This window comes from Heloderma suspectum, chromosome 15, assembly GCF_057233095.1.
Source record: "Heloderma suspectum isolate Gila_16-S chromosome 15, 16-S_ref, whole genome shotgun sequence".
Classification (NCBI taxonomy): domain Eukaryota; kingdom Metazoa; phylum Chordata; class Lepidosauria; order Squamata; family Helodermatidae; genus Heloderma; species Heloderma suspectum.
In genome coordinates this window covers 7850378-7869291 of record NC_139472.1, presented here as the reverse complement: position 1 = coordinate 7869291, position 18914 = coordinate 7850378, and the positions used below count along the sequence as shown (strand labels likewise).

The following is an 18914-nucleotide window of genomic DNA, read 5'->3' as shown; positions in this document are numbered from 1 at the left end:
CCTTCACAGGCCGCACCTTCCCCTGCCCCCACTGACAGTGCTGATTTTTATTTTTATTTTTTACAAAATAGCAACAATTTTTTTAAAATGGCATCCAGAGTGGCTACAGAGCACCAAAAGGATTAAAATTAGCTTGTTTTCAATTTAATTTTGATCCTCTGGGTGCTCAATTGTCGCTACAAAGCACAAAAAGGTAAAAAAAATCAAAATGGGTGCTCCACATGCCATTTTGTTTTTGTTTAAGTATTATTATTTACAATCTGGGGGGTCAGTGTGGCTGTACGTTGCCCACCCTTGGTATAGTGTTACAAAAACAAGCCTCCGTGGAGCTTGTGCTCACACAGTGCAGCTGCGAGGAGGCATTTGGAAGGTCCCGCTTCAGCTTAGTGTGTTGTCCAAACCCAGACAAGCCGTGGTTCATCTAAAATGGAAGCAGAAGCTTCCAACCTCCCCCTTCGTGGCCATGCTGGAGGAAGAGAGAAGGGGAGTGCACTAGCCTCATAATGGCTCTTTCTCATAATGCTAACCCAGCCTTCTCTGAACCTGATGCCCTCCAGATGTTTTGGACTACAACTCCCAGGATTCCTGACCATTGCCGGCTGGGGCTGATGGGCACTGAAGTCCAAAACAACTAGAGGGCACCAAGTTGGGGAAGGCTGCACTAAACCACAGCTTAGCATTATGCCCAAAGGCTGCCATAATCTCTCCCTGCTTATTTATTCATTCCATTTTTTCTGTCCTTCCTCCAAGGAGCACATGATGCTACCTCTTCCTATCACTACAACAATCCTGTGAAATACTTTCTCTCTTATTAGGAGCTCATGGTCCCTGCCTTTCCCTCTCCCAATCCCTAGGGAAAATTAGCTGCCAAGGAGAGGTATGAATAAGCAGGGATAAATAGCAAAGGGAGAAAGGCAGTCAGAGGCTGTACATTCACCATCAGCTCTCTCTGCCAGCTTCCATGGAAGTTTCAGAATTCTCAGCAGTCAAGAGACCGGCTTATACTTGGCTACTTTAGATATAACAGAGTGTAATGTGTTGCCAGGCTCTTATGCTGCATCACTGAGAGGATGGGACCAAAAAAAAAAGAAGGCCACTGTGGGGAAGCTGCTGAGTCAAAGGGAAAGTACAGTTTGTAGCAGGAGGCTGAACTCTCTGCAAGGAAGAGGCTGAATTCTCTCTGCCTAGAGCATCCCAAAACTAGCAAGTCAGAGGCTCTTGAGTAGATGGGGAGGTCTGAGGTAGAGGGTCACTCTTGCCAAGGGGCAGACATCAGAAACCCTCCACCTTTGGAAAGCTGCAATGTAAACATTCCTACCAGGGCTTTGAACAGAGATCGGTAGTATTTGAGCAGCTGTTAAAAACAATGTCTACTAACACAATAATATCCTGCCATGCCCTCCTGAGGTAGTTATTCTCTCGATGACTCTGCTTGTTACTAGGCCCAGGTGGCTTGTAAGGCATGGGTTTGTTACTGCTGCTGTTTTTAAGGATATTAACGCAATTTGGACTTACCACTTCCGCCAAGGCTGAAATAACTTTCCCCAACGTGGTGAGAGACTTGTTGATATTTGCTCCCTCCTGGAAAGGTAATCAGATATTTGATGCTGAAGACGGCCAAATATTTAAAAAGGGGGAAAAATAAGACCACCACCCCTTCACTTTAATCAAGGCTGCTGGATTTTTATTACTTGTATGATTAAGACACATTTTTGTGTCTTGCTTCCCTAAATGTACAGCACCCCAGAGCAGAAGATCTCTACCCACCAGTCACCTATATTGGCCTGCTGAGTGCGAGGTGACTGGACCCTAGTGACAGTGATATGTGGTTTTTGGAGGGAGGGGGGAATAGATACAGAAAATGTTCCAGCTTCCTAAAAATCTGCAGGGATCTGATTTAATGTGTTTGGAATCTGCCAGCCTTCCTCAATCTGGTGCCCTCCAGATGTGTTGGACTACACCAATGGTCAGGAATTCTGGGAGCTGTAGTCTAACAGATCTGGAGGGCAACAGGCTGGGGAATGCTGGGCTATGCATACTTCTACTTTACAAACACTCTTACATGATCATGTGTGTGTGAGTGAGAGAAAATATGATAGTACATAGATGGATGGAGAAAGGGACACATGAAGGCTTCTCCTCCCTCATCTGTTGCTACCAGCAGCCATCCTAGTAAGCTGTACAGAAAGAAACGAGAGGGAAAGTAGGGCCCGATCACCAGTCCTGCTGAAAGACTACTTTTCTTCCTCTTCCCTCCTCATCCCTTTTTCCTTGTGTGTTGTGTCTTTTCAAGTTGTGAGCCTGCAGCTAGGGACTCTGGCTTTACTGATTGCACGTAAGCCACTCCAGGAGCCTTTTGGCCTAAGGAGTAGCATAAAAACACTTTAAATAAACTGCCCACAACATGGCAGGGCTAACCCATACCTTTAATCGAGTCCCTTTAGCACCAGTGGAGTCGGCTCTCTCACTCCCTGCGAGATCCACAAGGCTGATCTTGCTAACCTAGAAAGAGAAGCATGGTTTAAAAAAAAAAAAGAACCAGAGCCAACAATTCAATCTTGGTTCCAAAAGATTCGAATGTCTGCAAAGTATTGGATGCTGATTGTAAAAATCCAGGAAACACAGCCTTTGGGGATACAAAATAAGAAGTGAAGTCCCACCGCCACTACAAGTTTGAGTCCCCTGGTTGTGGAAGTGGCTTTGGAAACCAGATATGATCTGTAGAATGTCTGTATATATCAGCCACTATATGCACACAGGGAATTCATTTACCAGACAATGGGGAAATACTCTGTAGGTCAATGTTTTCTGTCTCCAATGTCATGGGACTCTAAGTAGTGTTCCCCAACTCCACATGATCTCATGACCCTTAGCTTAACTATACCTTCCCTTCCCCAACTACTCTGTGCCACCCGTGCTCCCACCCACAAACCCAAACATAGCAAGAACTGAAACACTGCACTGAGAATAAAGCATGCAGTCTCAGCAACCTTTAAGTTCTCTGACTGCATGTGTTTTAGAGAAAATGCATGCAATTTAAATGCAAATTATCACACATGTCTGCTTGTGTGTTTTTTAAAAGTTGCACACCAATTTGGAAACATGAGGGAAAGGACTTATGACTGAATACATGTGACATGGACGGGAAACAGATTGATCGGTCCACCCCTATCTTTAAATACAAGTGCACTTACTTGCCATGTTGGTTTGGTGCACAGGATTTTGCCATCACCTGGCACAGAATGTATATCTGGAGGGGGGTGCATGTGAGAATCTCCATAGCAAGGGTGCTGAACTAGTTTAAGGTGGCGGGCTAAATTGCCCTCCGTCAGGTCCTCCGTAGGCCAGAGCACTTCAGGAGGTGTGGCCGCATCCACGAATGTCATTGCCTCACCCTGCTCGTTTTTCCTTTCTCCATGTTAAGAAAGGCATGTGAAGGAAGACTTGGATGGCACTAGGAAGAGAAACGGCTCCTCCCAATGCTGGCCAAGCCCCAACCCCTGGAGGAGGCACATGAGTTGAATGCAGAACCTCCGCAGACTGGATTAGGCCCGTGGGCTGAAGGTTCCACATCCCTGCTCTGCAGCTACCTGAGCAGAAAATTGCTGATTGTCGTAATCTAAAAAAGAACTAAGCCAACCATGTAACAAGCAGAGGATGTAACAATCATCCTCCTGTAACTTTGCAGAGCACTAGCACGAGGGGGACACACATTGTTCAGAGATGGATAAATATTTATTGTTAGAGCCAAAAGGCTGTTAAAATCAATCATATAATATGCAGTGCCAGAGTTCCTTTGCTCTTTTGTCTTCCAGAAGTAGTATTAAGGCCAGGAAAGCCTTCTCCCACTGAGAATGGGCTCCCTTTTAACATGCAACTCCCACCACAGTCTACACTGTGGCTGACAGAGTGCCGCCTCCAAAATGAATTAGGCCCTATAGGGAAGGAAGCAGAAGAGGGGAGAGTTAATGAGCCAGTAATTAGTTAAGCCCTGCCGAGCAGGAACACTGAGGCTTCTGTGCAAAGAGAGGGAGAGTTACTTGGCCACTCGATATGCTACGGAGTTCTTCTTCCTAGCGTCCCATCAGTCGGCATTCCCTCCCGGCCTCAGCTTTTCAGGAAGAGCTGGGGGTGGGGGGAAGAATCTGGTCATCAGCACTGCACATCCAATACAAAAAGGTCTAAAGACAAAAACGAGAGCCTCCTCAAAACAGATGAGAAGGAGGTCGCTCCATTCGCAGGGGAGTCTTTTTAGCAGTTGTGAAGATCCTACTTTGCTCCTCCTATTTCCCACTCCCTGGTCCCAGGGACATCCTACCTTCTCAGTAGAAAGGTCAGTTTCAACATCATGCTTCTTCTGAGTAAAAACAATTGTGAAGACAGCGTGGGAACGGCTGCTGGTTTCGTTCATATTGGTAGCTGCCACTGTCCTGTAACAGAGAAAAAGGAAAAAAACCCTCACTTTCTTTCTAGAAAAAAAGAAGTATATGCAGAAAAAAAATCAACAAGAGGGGCGCTTCAGGTCAATGAGAACATTGAAACTGCCCAATTTGACTGGAATTGTATCCATTCATTATGTTACTAATTTTATGAAATACTGCACTTTTAGAAACTGAAAACTTTCTATGCAAAAACATAGCCTGTACACTCAGGGCCACACCCTTTTGTGATGTGGATGGTGCAACTAAGGAGCAGATTTTAAAGTTAAGCCGCTAAACTGTGCCACCTTCTTTGCTCCTCGGTTTGAAACGAGGACAAGAGGCAGATTTGATGCAACTAACCTTTCTTGTCACTCTATTTTATAAAACCACAGCCTTATTTATTGTGCGTAAAAACAAGACTCCTGCACACATCCCACACTGCAAAACACATAATGCTGCGTCAGCTCCAAATGCATGGAAAAGCTAAACCATGTGCAGGGAGTAGCTGCCTGTGCCAATTATAGGAGAGGCGAGCAGGATTTCCATTCACCAGGAGCACATCTGCTCCTTCCTGCCTATAAGCTCCCCACTCCCCTAGATCCTTCCTCTCCAATTCCAAAAGCACATCCACATAATAACAGCCTATTCCAGCCTTCCCCAACCTGGAGCCCCCTAGATGCTTTAAACTACAACTCCCAGCATTCCTGACCATTGGCCATGCTAGCTGGGGCTGATGGGAGCTGAAGTCCAAAACATCTGGAGGGCCCCAGGTTGGGCAAGGCTCTCCTATCCCAAGCCCAATTCAAGGCACTGACTAGAGCCCTAAATCAGTGGTAGGGACCTACAGATGTTGTTGGACTGCAACTCCTATCAGCCCTAGCCAACATAGCCAATGGTCAAGGATGAGGGGATATGCTGTGCAACGACATCTGAAGAACCACACAGTTCCCACTGCTGCCCTAAATGGTTTGAGGCCAAGTGATCTGAATGATCATCTCCTCCCATGCGATCCAGCCAGCTCATTCAAGTCCTCAATGCGGCCCCTGTGTCATGTCCCCCGCCAGAAGTGCGGTGGGTAAGGGATGCAGGGTGGACCTTCTCAGTAGTGGCACCCAGGACACAGAACTCTTTAGCTTGGGAGGTTTGCTGCAATTACATACCAGGCATGAGTAATGAATGTAAGCTTTGCCTCTCTTTTTTAAAAATCAGCCTGGCTTCTGTTATATTGCTTTATCTGCCACTCTGTATTTGCTGCATTTTATTGATGATTTTATTTAAAAGAGTTTTCATGGTGCACTGCTCTCACAAGGTGGCTTATATTACAAAAACATGAACATAGAAACTATAATTATACACAGAGAGACACAGGTGTAGCAGCTCATGATTTTTAAGCACCAAATGCAGACTGGAATAAATGTGTCTTCGGGTTTGGTTTTGAAAGCCAGCAGTGATGAGGCCATACGTATCTCCCTGAGGAGGGAGTTCCGAAGGTGTGGGGCCACCACCGAGAAAGCCGTATCCCTAGTACTCGCCAGCCTATTGGCTCTTGTCGGTGGACGAGAGAATAGGGCCTCTGACCTTGCTCTGAATGCTTGGGCAGGTTCATACAGGTGTAGGTGGTCTTCCAGATAACGTAGTCCTAATCCCCATTTAGGTGTTTCAAGGCCCAAACTTTGAATTGGGACTGAAAACTCACAGGCAGCTAACGTAAACTGCTATTTTACAGTTATTTTACTGACTTATTTTTGCTGTTGTCGTTTTGCTGCTGTTGTCATTTTTCACTGCTGTTGTCATTTAACCCAACTCACCCTTGAATTCGCTTCGAAACTAAAGCAGCATATAAATTGTTTAAATAAGCATTTAGAAGGTGACTAATTAAAAATAAAGGCTCCACACGATCCGCTTCCCAATCACCACCACCACAAGCCGCTGTCCCAGGTGTGATACACAAAAGCTTTTGTGCCACGCCTGAACCGAAACAATAACCAACCTGGCTTTGTTCCCAGCATCCATGAGGTCTGCAATATCAGTGTAAGAAGTGACCGCCAGTTTGGACAGGTCTTCCACGTAAGGCCCGAGCAGAGGGTGCTCCCGGACCCTCAGGTTCCCCTTGTTCTTGGGGTTCAGCAAGTCGCGGACTCTCTCGCAGTAGATCTCCATGTAACTGACCTGAAAGCAGAGACAAGCAAGTGAGGATAGGATCTAGAATGTTGAAGGGACACCAAACGAGGAGCAAGGCAGGAAATGACATCAAGAGGTTCATCTGCACAAACAAAACCAGGCAACACGAACAGAAGTGAACTTAGAAAGATCTTCTCTACAGAGTAAAAAAAAATCCTCATTTAAGAAGGCCCCATTATTCACAACAATTATGTTTCAGAGCCAAGGAATCGATACACAATTGGAGGGCTCTCTAGATTACTCAGGTATCTAAAAAAGTAACCAAAGAGGAGTTGATCGAATGCAGCTTCTCACGGGCTGCATTCGGGGGGGGGGAGCTGAAGACAAAGGGAGGCAGAGCCAAAAGCAAAATGGGGCCGGGTCGGATATACTAAAAAGACCAGCATATTTTAGGTTAAAGCTCTTACTGCCACTAACTAAGCCTTAGGAGAGGCCCTGAGGAATGCTGGGTGTGGAGTCCAACACTGCTGGAGGGTACCAGGTTGGGAAAAGCTGGAGTAGATGGACCTTTGGTCTGATCCAGCAGGCTCTTCTTACATCCAGCCTTCTCCAGCCTAATGGTTTTGGATCACAATTCCCAGCACTCCTGACCACTAGCCATGCTGCCTGGGGCTGATGGGAGTTGAAGTCCAACAACATCTTGAAGGCACCAGCTTCGGGGAGGCTGGCCTACACTCAAAAACTCTCACAGAAAAAAGAACTCACCTCTTTCCAAGGCAGAGGGAAATCCGTGACTAGCTTCCAAAGCAGTCTTGCCCAACCTGGTGCCCTCCAGATGTGTTGAACTACAACTCCCAGCATCTCCCAGCCAGCACATTTTTTTATGTTCAGATGGATATTGAGGATCCCTCTGTTTATGCCTCCCCTCTGTAGTGTAGCCTACACCACTTTGAAATCTTTAGATTTAAGTGGTTTATAAATGCTCAGAAATAGACTGGCCCTGTCTTCACAAACTGAGCACCATTTCGTTTGGGCTTTTTGCTGTGGCATATTTGTTTATTTTACAAGTACTGGGTTTTTTTGGATGGGGTAGGGGAAATCAGCAAATTTCACCCTGGAAGCTGGGGAGACAGCTGACCCACCGTTGCCAAAAGAAAGAAAGATATGGCTCTCCATGCTGGGTTAGTTCTCCCAAAGCAGAATCCATTCCCTGCCAATTTTCAGAGTCGATGCAGGAAGTCTCAAAAGGCTTAGCAGAAAGAACCCATCTGTCCATCGAGGACAGAGGCCCAGCTCAACGTATGGAAGAAATGCGAACAGCGACGTGCTATTTTTACATAGGCTGTATTTCAATCACTCGCCAACTATGGACACACACATCCCCCTGAACGCTCACTTGGCCTGCAGCCTGGAAGGTGTCATTGTGCATCGAGTTAACAGGAAGAACCCGTTTATTCAGCCATGGCTCTGCCATTATGCTGCCTTCCGGTCACCCACAGTTCTTGGGGCTCTGAACGCCCCCTCCAGCAACACAACGCACACCTGCGTTTCCTTTCTTTTTCGCAGATAAAGAGGCTTTCTGTCACTGCATTTATAGCCTAGGGCAAAGCAGCAGTTTGGCACGCGCTATGGTGCTCCTATCATTCCTAGTGTCACTTGACAGTCAAGCATTCTCTCCATGTTTTCCCAACCAGCCGAGAGCTCAAACTTATTTTTATGACTTAAGATTAGAGGCAAACTTCACTCTTAATCCCCAAAAAACACAAGTGTAAGAGTAAGAATGATCCACCCTCAGAGGAACCCATCCTCTCACCTCTGCTTGACTCGCTGTCCTGATTGGAAGAAAGCAAGCCCAGAGCAGTGGTATCTGCAGAGATGCAACAAGCAGCCTCCTCTGAGGGCAGGTCATTTTGCTGACTTTCAGTATTGGTTCGACCACTCAAGGCAGGGGTGTCAAACCTCTTTCAGCCTGAAGGCCAAATCCATTTTGGAGGAACCCTCGGGCCACATTCCAGTGGGCAGAGCCAAAGGCAAAAGTGGTGGGGCCAAAAATATCAAAAATAGCGGCATATTGTAGCTTCCAGCTCTCATTGCCAGTCACGAAGCCTTCGGACAAGCATTTCAACCTTTTAGAAAGGGAGGAAAACTGCAGAAAAGCCAGGAAACTACCAAACGATTAGTGGTTGGGGGAAAGGGGAGGGAGCCAGGGGTAGGGGGTGTGGCCATCTGGGGAACCCGGGAAGGCCAGATTAGGAGGTCGTATTTGGCCCCTAAGCCTGAGGTTCTGCAGCCCTGAAGCAAAGGCATGATAGAGTCACCTGCCCACACAGCAGAGACTGATGGGAAGAGGCCAAACCAGAGCAGCAATTCACACAGAGACACACTGGGCAGCCTCCTCTGCTACTTTGGGTTTTCAGGATTGTTGATTGCATTCATTGATTTCTCACAGTTTACTAGCTGCTCTGTTGTGGAAGAACAATTGCCCCGACACATGGCTTGGGAATTCTCACATGAAACCTTGGTGGTTTTCCACCGGGGGGGGGGGGGGGGGAATAGCCGCCAACCAAGGTTTTCCAAATGATCTTCTAGAATGCAGTGCACATCCCCCCTGGTATGATGGAAATGAGACTGTGAGGAACACCAACTACCTCTTCACTATTACTGAGAGAACTAGAAAATAGTGTTTGTAAAATCCTGGAGAGGCAGACAGACACAGCACCAGTAGGAGTTGGATGGTCAAAAAATATGCACAGAAAAGGCCCTCCGGATATTTCCTGAAATGTAGAAAAGGCTCTGCTATGATATTTGTATAGGATGGTTAATGTGGCCATCAGCTGACCCAGGTCGGTGGCACAGGCAAGCTTGTCCTCTGTTGAGGCCTACAACTGTGCTCCCATATATAACACCAGGGAGCTAAATTCTACACCCATGATCACATTCTGAGCTTTTCCAGCCCACAGAATTGCAGCACACATCTAGCCCTGATTACGGTCTGTTTCCAGACTTTGCAACCATCACCATTTCGGAAGGAGGGAGAGAGTTGTTTGCTTGCCAGAGTCATTTAAGATGAAGCTGCAGAACAGAACTTATTATCTTAAGACGCCAAAAGGAGAAGCTCTTGATTTGATGTTGATGCTTTCAGATAACATCTCTGTATCCAGTAAAAGGGATGTCCTGACAAACCATAAGATGCAGTTTTATTTTTTGCAAACAAACAAACCCTTAGAACAGCCTTCCCTAACCTGGCATGCTCCAATTGTGTTGGACTATAACTCCCATAATCCCCCAGCCAGCATGGCCATTTTTAAAATATATTGATTAGATTTTCATGCCAACCTACTGTCAAATGCAACTGTCAAATGACAGTTGACAATGATAAAACCAAAGAACAACAACATTGGCTATGCTGGTGGGAGGAGGATGGGAGTTGCAGTCCCACCAGGTTGGGGAAGGCTCCCTTAGAAAATCTCGCTATGTAGTAAAAAGGAGAGGAAGCTGACTTCCTAACCTCTGCAGCAATGCAGGTGCCAGTCGCCAGGCCCAAATTTGCAGGCACTGTGGCTCCTGGGATTTTTGTACCCTTGCCATAGGGTCCCTTCCAGTTCTTACTAGATCTTTCTTCCTGGCCAATGGGAACAAGGATTAAATGCCTATAATATAAGAGGGATTGTTCTGCCTTACCAAGGCCTTATTTACAAAGCTGCGTTTAAACAGTGCTTCTGAAACTCAACCAAATTACTTCTCTCTCTCTCACACTCACACACACGTGCGCACACACACACACTTCATCACACTTACCTCCACAGAGTAGGACATCTCCTCGTTGCTGTTGTCATTGATCTTCTCAAACAGCTCTTCACAGAGCTAGAATGAGATTAATAGAGAATCAAGCTACAACCATGCAGAAGGGAAATTGTGACAAAGCATTTGCAACACTTAATCTACTCCCAGTGCTTCCCCCAATACACAGGGCCTGGCAGAAAGGCTGCTAATCCATACCCACCCACCCAAATCTCACCAGGCGGCCAATCTGTTTCGCCTTTATGCAGTTATCTATTGTACCCAAATTCTACTCATGTTAACCTGGAGTATGACAGGGGGAGAAGACCTTCAGCAACAGGCCATACAAACTGAAGTAAAAAATGTGGATTACAATTCTTGGACGGGTTATGATTATGCCAAATCTGCTCTCATCCAGCTGTAAAAACATTAAAATTACAGGCTTATTTTTAGAAGAATCCTTTGAGTTCAGCTGTTTGTTTAAAAGGGTTTCACTAGTCAGGGTTTCTGAAAAAAGTAAACACAGTTTCGGGGAGGGGAAGGGTTTTCTGTGTTTTTAACATCCCCATGAACCCCTGGTTATCCCTTCCATTGTCTGCCGAGCTTGAGGCTGCCAAAAGGGGGACAGAAGGGTGCATGCACACACGAACGATAAAAAGATAGCAACCAGAGTTGCTGGTCACTCTGTACCAAAGAAAGCTTTTGGAGGTCCAGGCCCAGAAAACCCAGATTTCATGCTCCAAACTATACAAAATGTATGTCATAAGTCTGCCAAGTATTTGGTTTACTTGACTTACTTCAAGATGGAGGTTTTTAAAAGCCTTTATCTTTCAGAAGGAGACAAGGGCTAAACTAAAGGGCCACTTCAACCAGAGACAAACATTTTGTACACAGAAGTCGCAAAATCCCACACATAGTTTGTTACAGGTGAGGCACATGACTCTATGTTGCAGGGAGCCCCATTGGTGGCAGGCTTCTGCTCCATGTGGAAGTGCAGAAAAAACACACACAAACACAAACCACAGGCTTGTGCGATTGTCAGATGAGACAACCTACACAAGGATCACATCTTTCAGCCTTCCCCAGAGCTGGGTCCCTCCAAATGTTCTGGACTACAATTCTTATTATCCTTGACCACTAGGCTGGGGGGATGGGAGTTGTACCAGGTTGGGGAAGGCTGAAATATTTCCTAATGAAGGGCAGAAAAATGTTGTGTGAAGCAACCCTCCGTGAAGCAACCCTGGCTGGAGGAGAAGGAGAACGTGAAGAAGATAGTAGCATGAACATGAAGTTGATTTGCCTAATTAGACCAATGGTTGAACTGGGTCCCAATACCAAGTGATCTGATTGGCAGCCACCCCAGCCCTGTTACCCATGATCTGTTTCAGTGGAGATGGTATGGATGACACCTGGGACCCCCTGCATGGAAAGCAAGTGCTCTATCACTGACCCATGTCCCCTCCTCAAAGACAGCTTGGGGATGTCAGGAGGAAATTACACTGATCCAAGGAAGGAGTGTTTAAATTACAGGACACAGGGCCAGAGGGTTGGAAACAGAAGGTTCCCAGCCCCCTTACCTACTTTTTAATTTTTAGAAGGCTACAACAGTGTGGTTTTGCTCAAATGGAAAGGAGTCAAAGTGGGGGGGGCTTGCAGATTTCATTAATCCCCCCCATCATTAAAGCACTCAAAGAAGGCCTCAACAACAAAATTTAGATTGAAGCCCTGACCAATGCTCCAATCACCATCTGAGCTTTCAGAGACACAGGCAGCAAGTGTTTGTGTTCATGACCTTGAGGGCTTTTGCTCTTTAAAATATGAAAGCTAAGCTTTGTCTCCAGATTTTTCTAAACTTAACTTTTTGTCAACTTAATTTAAGATACAAATGTGGTGCTGGATATCGGATTCCCTGTTTGCTCAGGGTCCATCCGCAGAACACTCACAGCCCTTGCTGGAACCATTTTAGGTACAGACCTAGCAACTTCCACCTCAAAGCTGAGTTAGTGCAACGTGCTTTATGCGAGGCTGCCCTTGAAGCCTGCTCGGAGGCCACAGCTGGTGCAGAATGCAGCAGCCTGCCTACTGGGGTGGGGGAGTGGATCCCAAACACCTACCAGACTCTCAGTACCCAGTTCAGCTTTGCTCCTGTCTCCCTGTCTGCAGAAAGGCAAAGCCCAAATACCAGGCCATCATTTCACGTAACCCATAGGCAGCCTCTAGTCATAAGTGAGCCCTCATCAGATGTCAGTTCCACATGGGTTTTTTTTTTCTATTAACACAGAGCAGGGCTTGGCGCTATCTATTTCACACAGGGGGGTGGGGGGTGGGAGCCAGCAACTTGTGCTGCTGATCTTATATCGCTCAAAACAGCTACCCAGCAAAACCTGTTTATCAAGGGCTGCCCCCCCTTCTTTGTGGCTTCATTCAATCAATTCGTTAGCAGGGACAGGACAACACAGATGGCCCTAAAATTGCCAAAACAGTATCGTCCCCTTGCATTTCCAACAAGAGGGAAGTCCTGCCAGAGGAAAGGATAGTCGAGAACAGAAGCTGAGAAAGACCAACATTTAAACCGTTTAAGATGTTTATTGCCCACCTTTCCTAAAATGCTAATCAAAAAACCCAAACCCCAATCCAAACCAAACATTGCAAATACATGGAACACACAACATGCATTGTGGCTTCCAACTTCTAGGCACAATTTGAAGGTGACAGTTTAAACAGGAGTAGGCAATCTGACCCTCTTCTGAAAATGCTGTCCTTTCCAGGGAAAAAGCCACAGTTTCTAGTTCAGATGAAACAGGAAGCTAAAGTTCAGGGGTGCAGAGCCTCAAGCCTGGGGACCAAATCAGCCCTCCAGGGTTCCCCAGAAGGTCTCCTTCCCCTGCCCCTTTTGACTTCAGCCCCAACCACTGCTGGAATGTAGTCCCCGAGAGCTTCTCTGAAATGGAATTTGGCCCCTGGTCAGAAAGAGGTTCTGCGCCCGATATAGATAATAGAAGGTTTCCTGGTTGTTCGCCGACTCAAAGTGGCTGCACGGGAAGCCAAAATGCTCATTCATAGTTCCGCATACTATGCCAAGATATGACTGTCGGATCGCGGCCACGGCCTAGCCTGATAAAGGGCTCCCCACAGCTTGAAGCTACCTTCTCCTCTACACTCGCATGTTAAATGTAATTAAAACACTGCTTTCTGCATGGCTAGCTGTCACATCTGGCAAAGCCAAGTTTACCTGTGGTATAATCCCCGCCTGGTTCTCTTCTTGCTTTCCCATCATAGTGTAGGATTTTCCAGCTCCAGTTTGGCCATAAGCAAAGATACATACGTTGTAGCCCTCGAAGGCATGCAGCAGCATCTCCTTCCCAATATCATTGTACACGCGATTCTGAGAGGCAAAGCAAGGGTCGTCAGGCTGCAGGGATTTAAAAGAAGAAGTCATCAGTGTGGACCCTCTAAGGAATGGAACAACAGGCGGGGGGAAGGAGAGAAGGGTCAGTCGTCCTCAGAACGGAAGTAAGGGCTTTGACCGGGAAAGAGTTGGGAAAGGATGGAAATGGTCACCACTGTGGCAAGCAGCCGTTGGACATATTTAGCTTCCTGATGCAGAGTCAGACCATTGGACCCACAAGCCTAGTACTATCTACCCCAGGGGTGTCACCCCTCAGGCCCATGGGCCAAATCTGGACTGCCGAGGGGCCAAATCTGACCCTCCAAGCTTCCCCAGATGGTCACATTAGCCTTTCCCTGGCCCCAGCCCCATTCCCATGACCACCAACTGTTTGGTGACTTCCTGAGTTTTGTACAGTTTCTTCTCCATTCTGAAAGGTTGAAGCGCCTCTCCTAAGGCTTAGTTACCGGCTGTCAGAGCTTTAAGTTAAAATACACCGGTATTTTTGGCCCAGAACCTTTTGCCTTTGACCCCACCCACCACTGGAATGCGGCCCCTGAGAGCTTTTTCAAAAGTGAATTTGGCCTCTGGGCTGAAAGAGGTTTGACAGCCTGGTCTACTCCAACTGACAGTTGGTCTCCAAGGTCTCAGGCAGAGATGCCTTGCTTCCCAGCACCCTTTAACTGGAGACACCAAGGATCTTACGAACAACAAACGTCTGTAAATGGGAAATTCAGGACACAGCATCACGAGAGGTACAATGCTTTAGTACAATGCAAGGGCTCCCCATTCAGCCTGCCAGCAGTTTTCCCAGCCCCCTTCTCCCCAAACCCTGCCCCCACCAGAGTTTCTCCAGCTCAGTGCTAGAAAAAGGCAGCCCTTTCCGTAGCACTGAGCTGGGAATCCCAGCTCTTATAGCCAATCACTGATTGGAGGTAAGAGCTGAGCTGAGGGAAACCCAGCAGAGTTTCCCAGCTCAATGCTACAGAAACTGGGGTGTGAATTGGAGAAGGGGCAGGGTTTCAGGAGAGAGTAGCCACCCATGACATCATCCAGCCCCAAGGTATCCCTGGAGGCAATCCAGCCCCCAGGGCCAAACAGTTCCCAAACCCTGATTTAGATGCTTTTCTACTACACTAACTTCCACTTCCAAGGGAAGTTTGCAGTTCCCATCCGTGAAGCGTATTATCTCAGACCAGATTAGAATTGGATAAAACCATCTTGGCAGCTAGGTATTAACCATAGCTGCTTCAAAGGGAATGTGCTGAACTTTTCAGACTCCAGAGCCCTGAATTTGCTGGTGCTTTATGTTTCAGGGATCAAAATGACTGCTTCCAATTTCATCTACAAAACTTTGCCAGCCCTGAAAATTAGCCGGCTTGCGCAGCTGTCTAGGATTGACTTCTCCAGCTCTTTCAATTAAAAGGATCTCACTAATTTGCAACGCCAAGGGGAAGAACCTTGTCACAAGCAGCTGCCTTTCACAAATTAGCACACAGATGAGTGGGATTGGACGAAATGGGAAAAGGCACCCTAGTCATTTTGATCTGCAGTTGGGATTCAATTGGTCCCCTTTAACAACGTGGGAGGTTATTGGGCAAGCCAAGGAATGGAAACCTTGCACACCCTTTGAGGCACCTTAAACCAGGCTTTCCCAAACTGGGGCCCTACAATTCCCATCATTCCCAGTCAGTATGAGTGGCAACCATTGTGGCTGGGGGATATGGGAGTTGTAGTCCAACTCATCAGGAGGGCCCCAGGGAAAGTTGCCAGTAACTGAAAAATGTGGTGGTGGGGATATTGATAGTATAGGAGGTTGCCTTCCACTGAATTAGACCCTTCGTCCATCTGACCCAGTCCTGTTGACACTGACTGGCAGCAGCTCTCCGGGATTTTAGGCAGGGGTCTTTCCCAGCCTTACCTGGACATGCCAGGGATCGAACCTGGGACTTTCTACACACAAAACAGGGGTTCTACCACTGAGCTACAGTTTCTCTAAACTCATGGGCTGTTGAAAAATTTGCAGAAGAATCATGACATCTCCATGTTATTACTGCAACTTACATAAGGTTATTCCTTTCTATGCACTATTACAACCTTCTCAAACCTGGTCCCCTCCAGATGTGTTGGACTACAATTCCCAGCAGGCCCTAGCCAGCCATGGAGGGAAGCAGGTTGAAGAAGGCTGCACTATTGCTACTACAGTGCTTGAACCCTCAATCCCAAACTCTTGCAACAGCCTACTTGGAAAATCAAGTGCTACTGAGCATAAAAGAAACGCTCTTCCCTCTTCCTATATTGCCATGGCCAGCCCCACTTTTCCTCTGTGAGCAAGGTGGTCTTGCCAGCTTGCAGAGGCTCCAGTTGCCTACTTCCCCCGCCCCACTGCTCGCTCTCTAGCTAAGCACTCAGTACTTCAAACTAAAATGAAATATCAAGGGAGTAAAAGTAGAGACCAGTGCCAGATGCTCCAGTTTAAAGGGCAATTGTGCACACAGAAAGGCTTCAGAAGGCATGCCAGTTCAGAGAGAGAGAGAGAGTGCTATTTCTTTAATAAGAGGGCCTCCAAGCATGACACAGTCTGGAGAATCAGCTGACAAGTAGAAATCTTTCCCATTCGAGGAATAAGTGGAGCAGATTAACTCTAAACAAGCTGACTGTCCTTCCCTGCTCTCTGTGGAAAACCAAGTTACTACTCAAGCTGGGGAAGGGGGGAGGAGACATATACACAAGCCGGGCTGTAAGGATCAGGCAATTTTATCTTCGTGGAGCGAGTTCATAAGGCAGCCTTCCCCCACCTGGTGCCCTACATATGTGTTGGACTACAACCATCTTCCACAGCCAGCTGGCCGACAGGGATGATGGGGTGGTAGGCCAACACTGCTGGAGCACGTCAGGCCAGGGAAGGCTGTCATAAGGGAACATGTTTGCTTCCTCCTCCTCCTGACACTCAGAAACAGCTACTTCCTAACTGCCCGGTAAGGCAGGCCAGTATTACACTGCAGTGATGATGTTCAGGCAGCAAAGTACTGGCATGTTACTACCTAATAATGAGTTCATAGCTGAGGTGAGATTGCAGCCAGGTGCTCCCCTGGGCCACTCTTGGCCACGGCACCCGCTCATCTTCCATGGTCTCGGTACCCATACACCAGTAGATCTATGTTTTTATTTTACAAACTGCAGCCTTTAAGAGGCAAAGCAGGCTGCCAGATATTAGCAGTTGCATACTGGGGGAATTAAACCACAACTCTTTAGAATTCTGTCTCAAGTAAGGCTGCTTAGACTTCCAGGGTTCCGGTGACCCGTTGGGAAGGGATGATCCTCCTTCCCCTGAGCCCTCCCTGCCCTCTGTCACAAGGCTGCCCACTCCCCTTTTCAGGATGTGCAGCAAACCTCCTTGAATTGTTTGGCCTCCTGACAAAACCCCAGGTCCCAACTCCCCACTGCGAGGGCTTGAAGCCATGGGTTCAGCCACTGTTTTGCCGTTTGAAATATCTAGAAGCTCCTAGTTTATCTATTCATTTGTTTAATGTGGCAGAACAGCATGGTGATTTACGGCTTCTTTGCTCAGGATGCAGCAGTTTAAGAACCAAAAAAAGGGTTCTTCACATACTTAGTTTTCCGCTGAGCCAAGAGAACTTAGTTGCTAGCCCTGCCCAGCATATACCTCCCTTTACTGGACAAACCAATTACCAAAGCTTACATCTGTTAGGAATAGGCCCTTTTTCTCCCTCTCCATCCTTTAAAAAAACTGAGGAGCAGCAACAGCAACAGCCAACAATTACTGGAGATCAGCATGACCTCGAACTCAGCTTTCACAAAGGATGGGGCCTCAGTGCCCAGAGATGAGAGTGTTTTATCATTTTCCCAGTGGGGGGTGGAGTGGGAAGCAGAAGGCCCTACCCTGCCTTCCTAATAAGACGGGAGATTAAAACTCATTTTCACTAAGCTGTGAACACTCCTAAAGGAAGATTTTCCTTTCTGAACCAAAAAAAGGTATTTGTTGTTCAAATTCCATTATGCAGCTACTTGGGCCAACCCTCTCTTCTATCGTCTTTGCACACACTTGTTCTTCATTGCTTGGAATTTAATCTTTTCTGATCCCATGACGGAAAGTGCACTTAGATGAAACTTAGAACTTCAATGGCTAAAACCCCAACTGCAGTCAGATGAGGAAAGCAGCTGCTGTGGGGAGCAGGGAGGAGGGGTCCAGTCACCAGCTGGACGGGCTTGGATTCCACCTTCTGAAGGGGGGTTGCTACAACACAATGCAGTGCTCTTACCGAGGTGTGGGACCAGTACGAGTAGTCAAAGCTGAAGGATTTTGGTGCTTCCTTGGGATTCTTTGGGTTGAGAATACCTAGAAGAAACAGAACATGCATATTTGTTATCCAAGAACTCTGGGAAAAGCCAGGAACAGAAGTGAGAGTGTCTGTTATATTTATATCCTGCCTTTCCTCCAAGGAGCCCAAGGTGGTGTACATGATTCTCTTCCTCTCTATTTTATCCTCACAACAACCCTGTCAGCTAGGTTAAGCTGAGAGTCAGTGACTGGCCCAAAGTCACCCAGTGAGTTTCATAGCAGAGTGGGGACTAGAACCCGGATCTCCTGAGCCCCAGTTCAGCACTCTAACCATTACACTACACTGGCTCTCAATAGAATTAATAACAGTGCTAACCCCTGTTGATACACAACCAGAGAACTTAGTATTTTGCCATGTTGGCACCCTAGAACACAACACAAATGATATAAGCTTATGAAGTGCTGCCCTCCAGCGACATCTTGATTTGGGTTCAAAAGACAGGTTTTGTGTTTCGGAGCTCAGACCCCCACCTCTGCCTCATACTTTGGTTTTGGGGCAAGTTACCTTTCTCTTAGTCTCACCAGTTTGACTTCTGGGAAATGGATATTTTGTGACTGGCTATGCCCACCATGGCAGCCATTTTGTGAGGGTGCCCATGACACTCAAAATTCCAAATGTGCCCACCAGCACAAAAAGGTTGGGGATCCCTGCTCTAGCATATTTTACATTTTTCATCTGTCTTTGTTTAAATCTGCCATCTTTTTTCTCTTGTTTGCTTATTGAATACTGTCATGTCTGATCTCACTGTTAGCCACCTTTAGTGTTTAACAAAAAGAAGGGTATAAAATATTTTCAGCATACAGATAGGGATGATGGAATGCAGCAGAAGCCACTGGGACC

At 46.9% G+C, this 18914-nt stretch overlaps 1 protein-coding gene across 7 annotated transcripts in view; it reads right to left on the bottom strand.

Annotated features, from left to right (window-relative positions):
- Window positions 1–18914, bottom strand: part of KIF1B (kinesin family member 1B) — a 157140-nt gene that overhangs the window by 97092 nt on the left and 41134 nt on the right. For 6 of the 7 annotated variants that reach the window (XM_084821829.1, XM_084821825.1, XM_084821827.1 and 3 more), the window contains exons 3-9: window positions 17994–18070; window positions 13555–13734; window positions 10341–10406; window positions 6412–6590; window positions 4319–4430; window positions 2425–2502; window positions 1516–1581 (exon numbers count right to left, since the gene is read on the bottom strand). In XM_084821829.1, coding sequence (XP_084677955.1) covers window positions 1516–1581; window positions 2425–2502; window positions 4319–4430; window positions 6412–6590; window positions 10341–10406; window positions 13555–13734; window positions 17994–18070 — 758 coding nt within the window. Of the gene's footprint in view, window positions 1–1515; window positions 1582–2424; window positions 2503–4318; window positions 4431–6411; window positions 6591–10340; window positions 10407–12436; window positions 12521–13554; window positions 13735–17993; window positions 18071–18914 lie in introns of those variants that run through there. The other variant, XM_084821828.1, reaches the window with a different exon arrangement.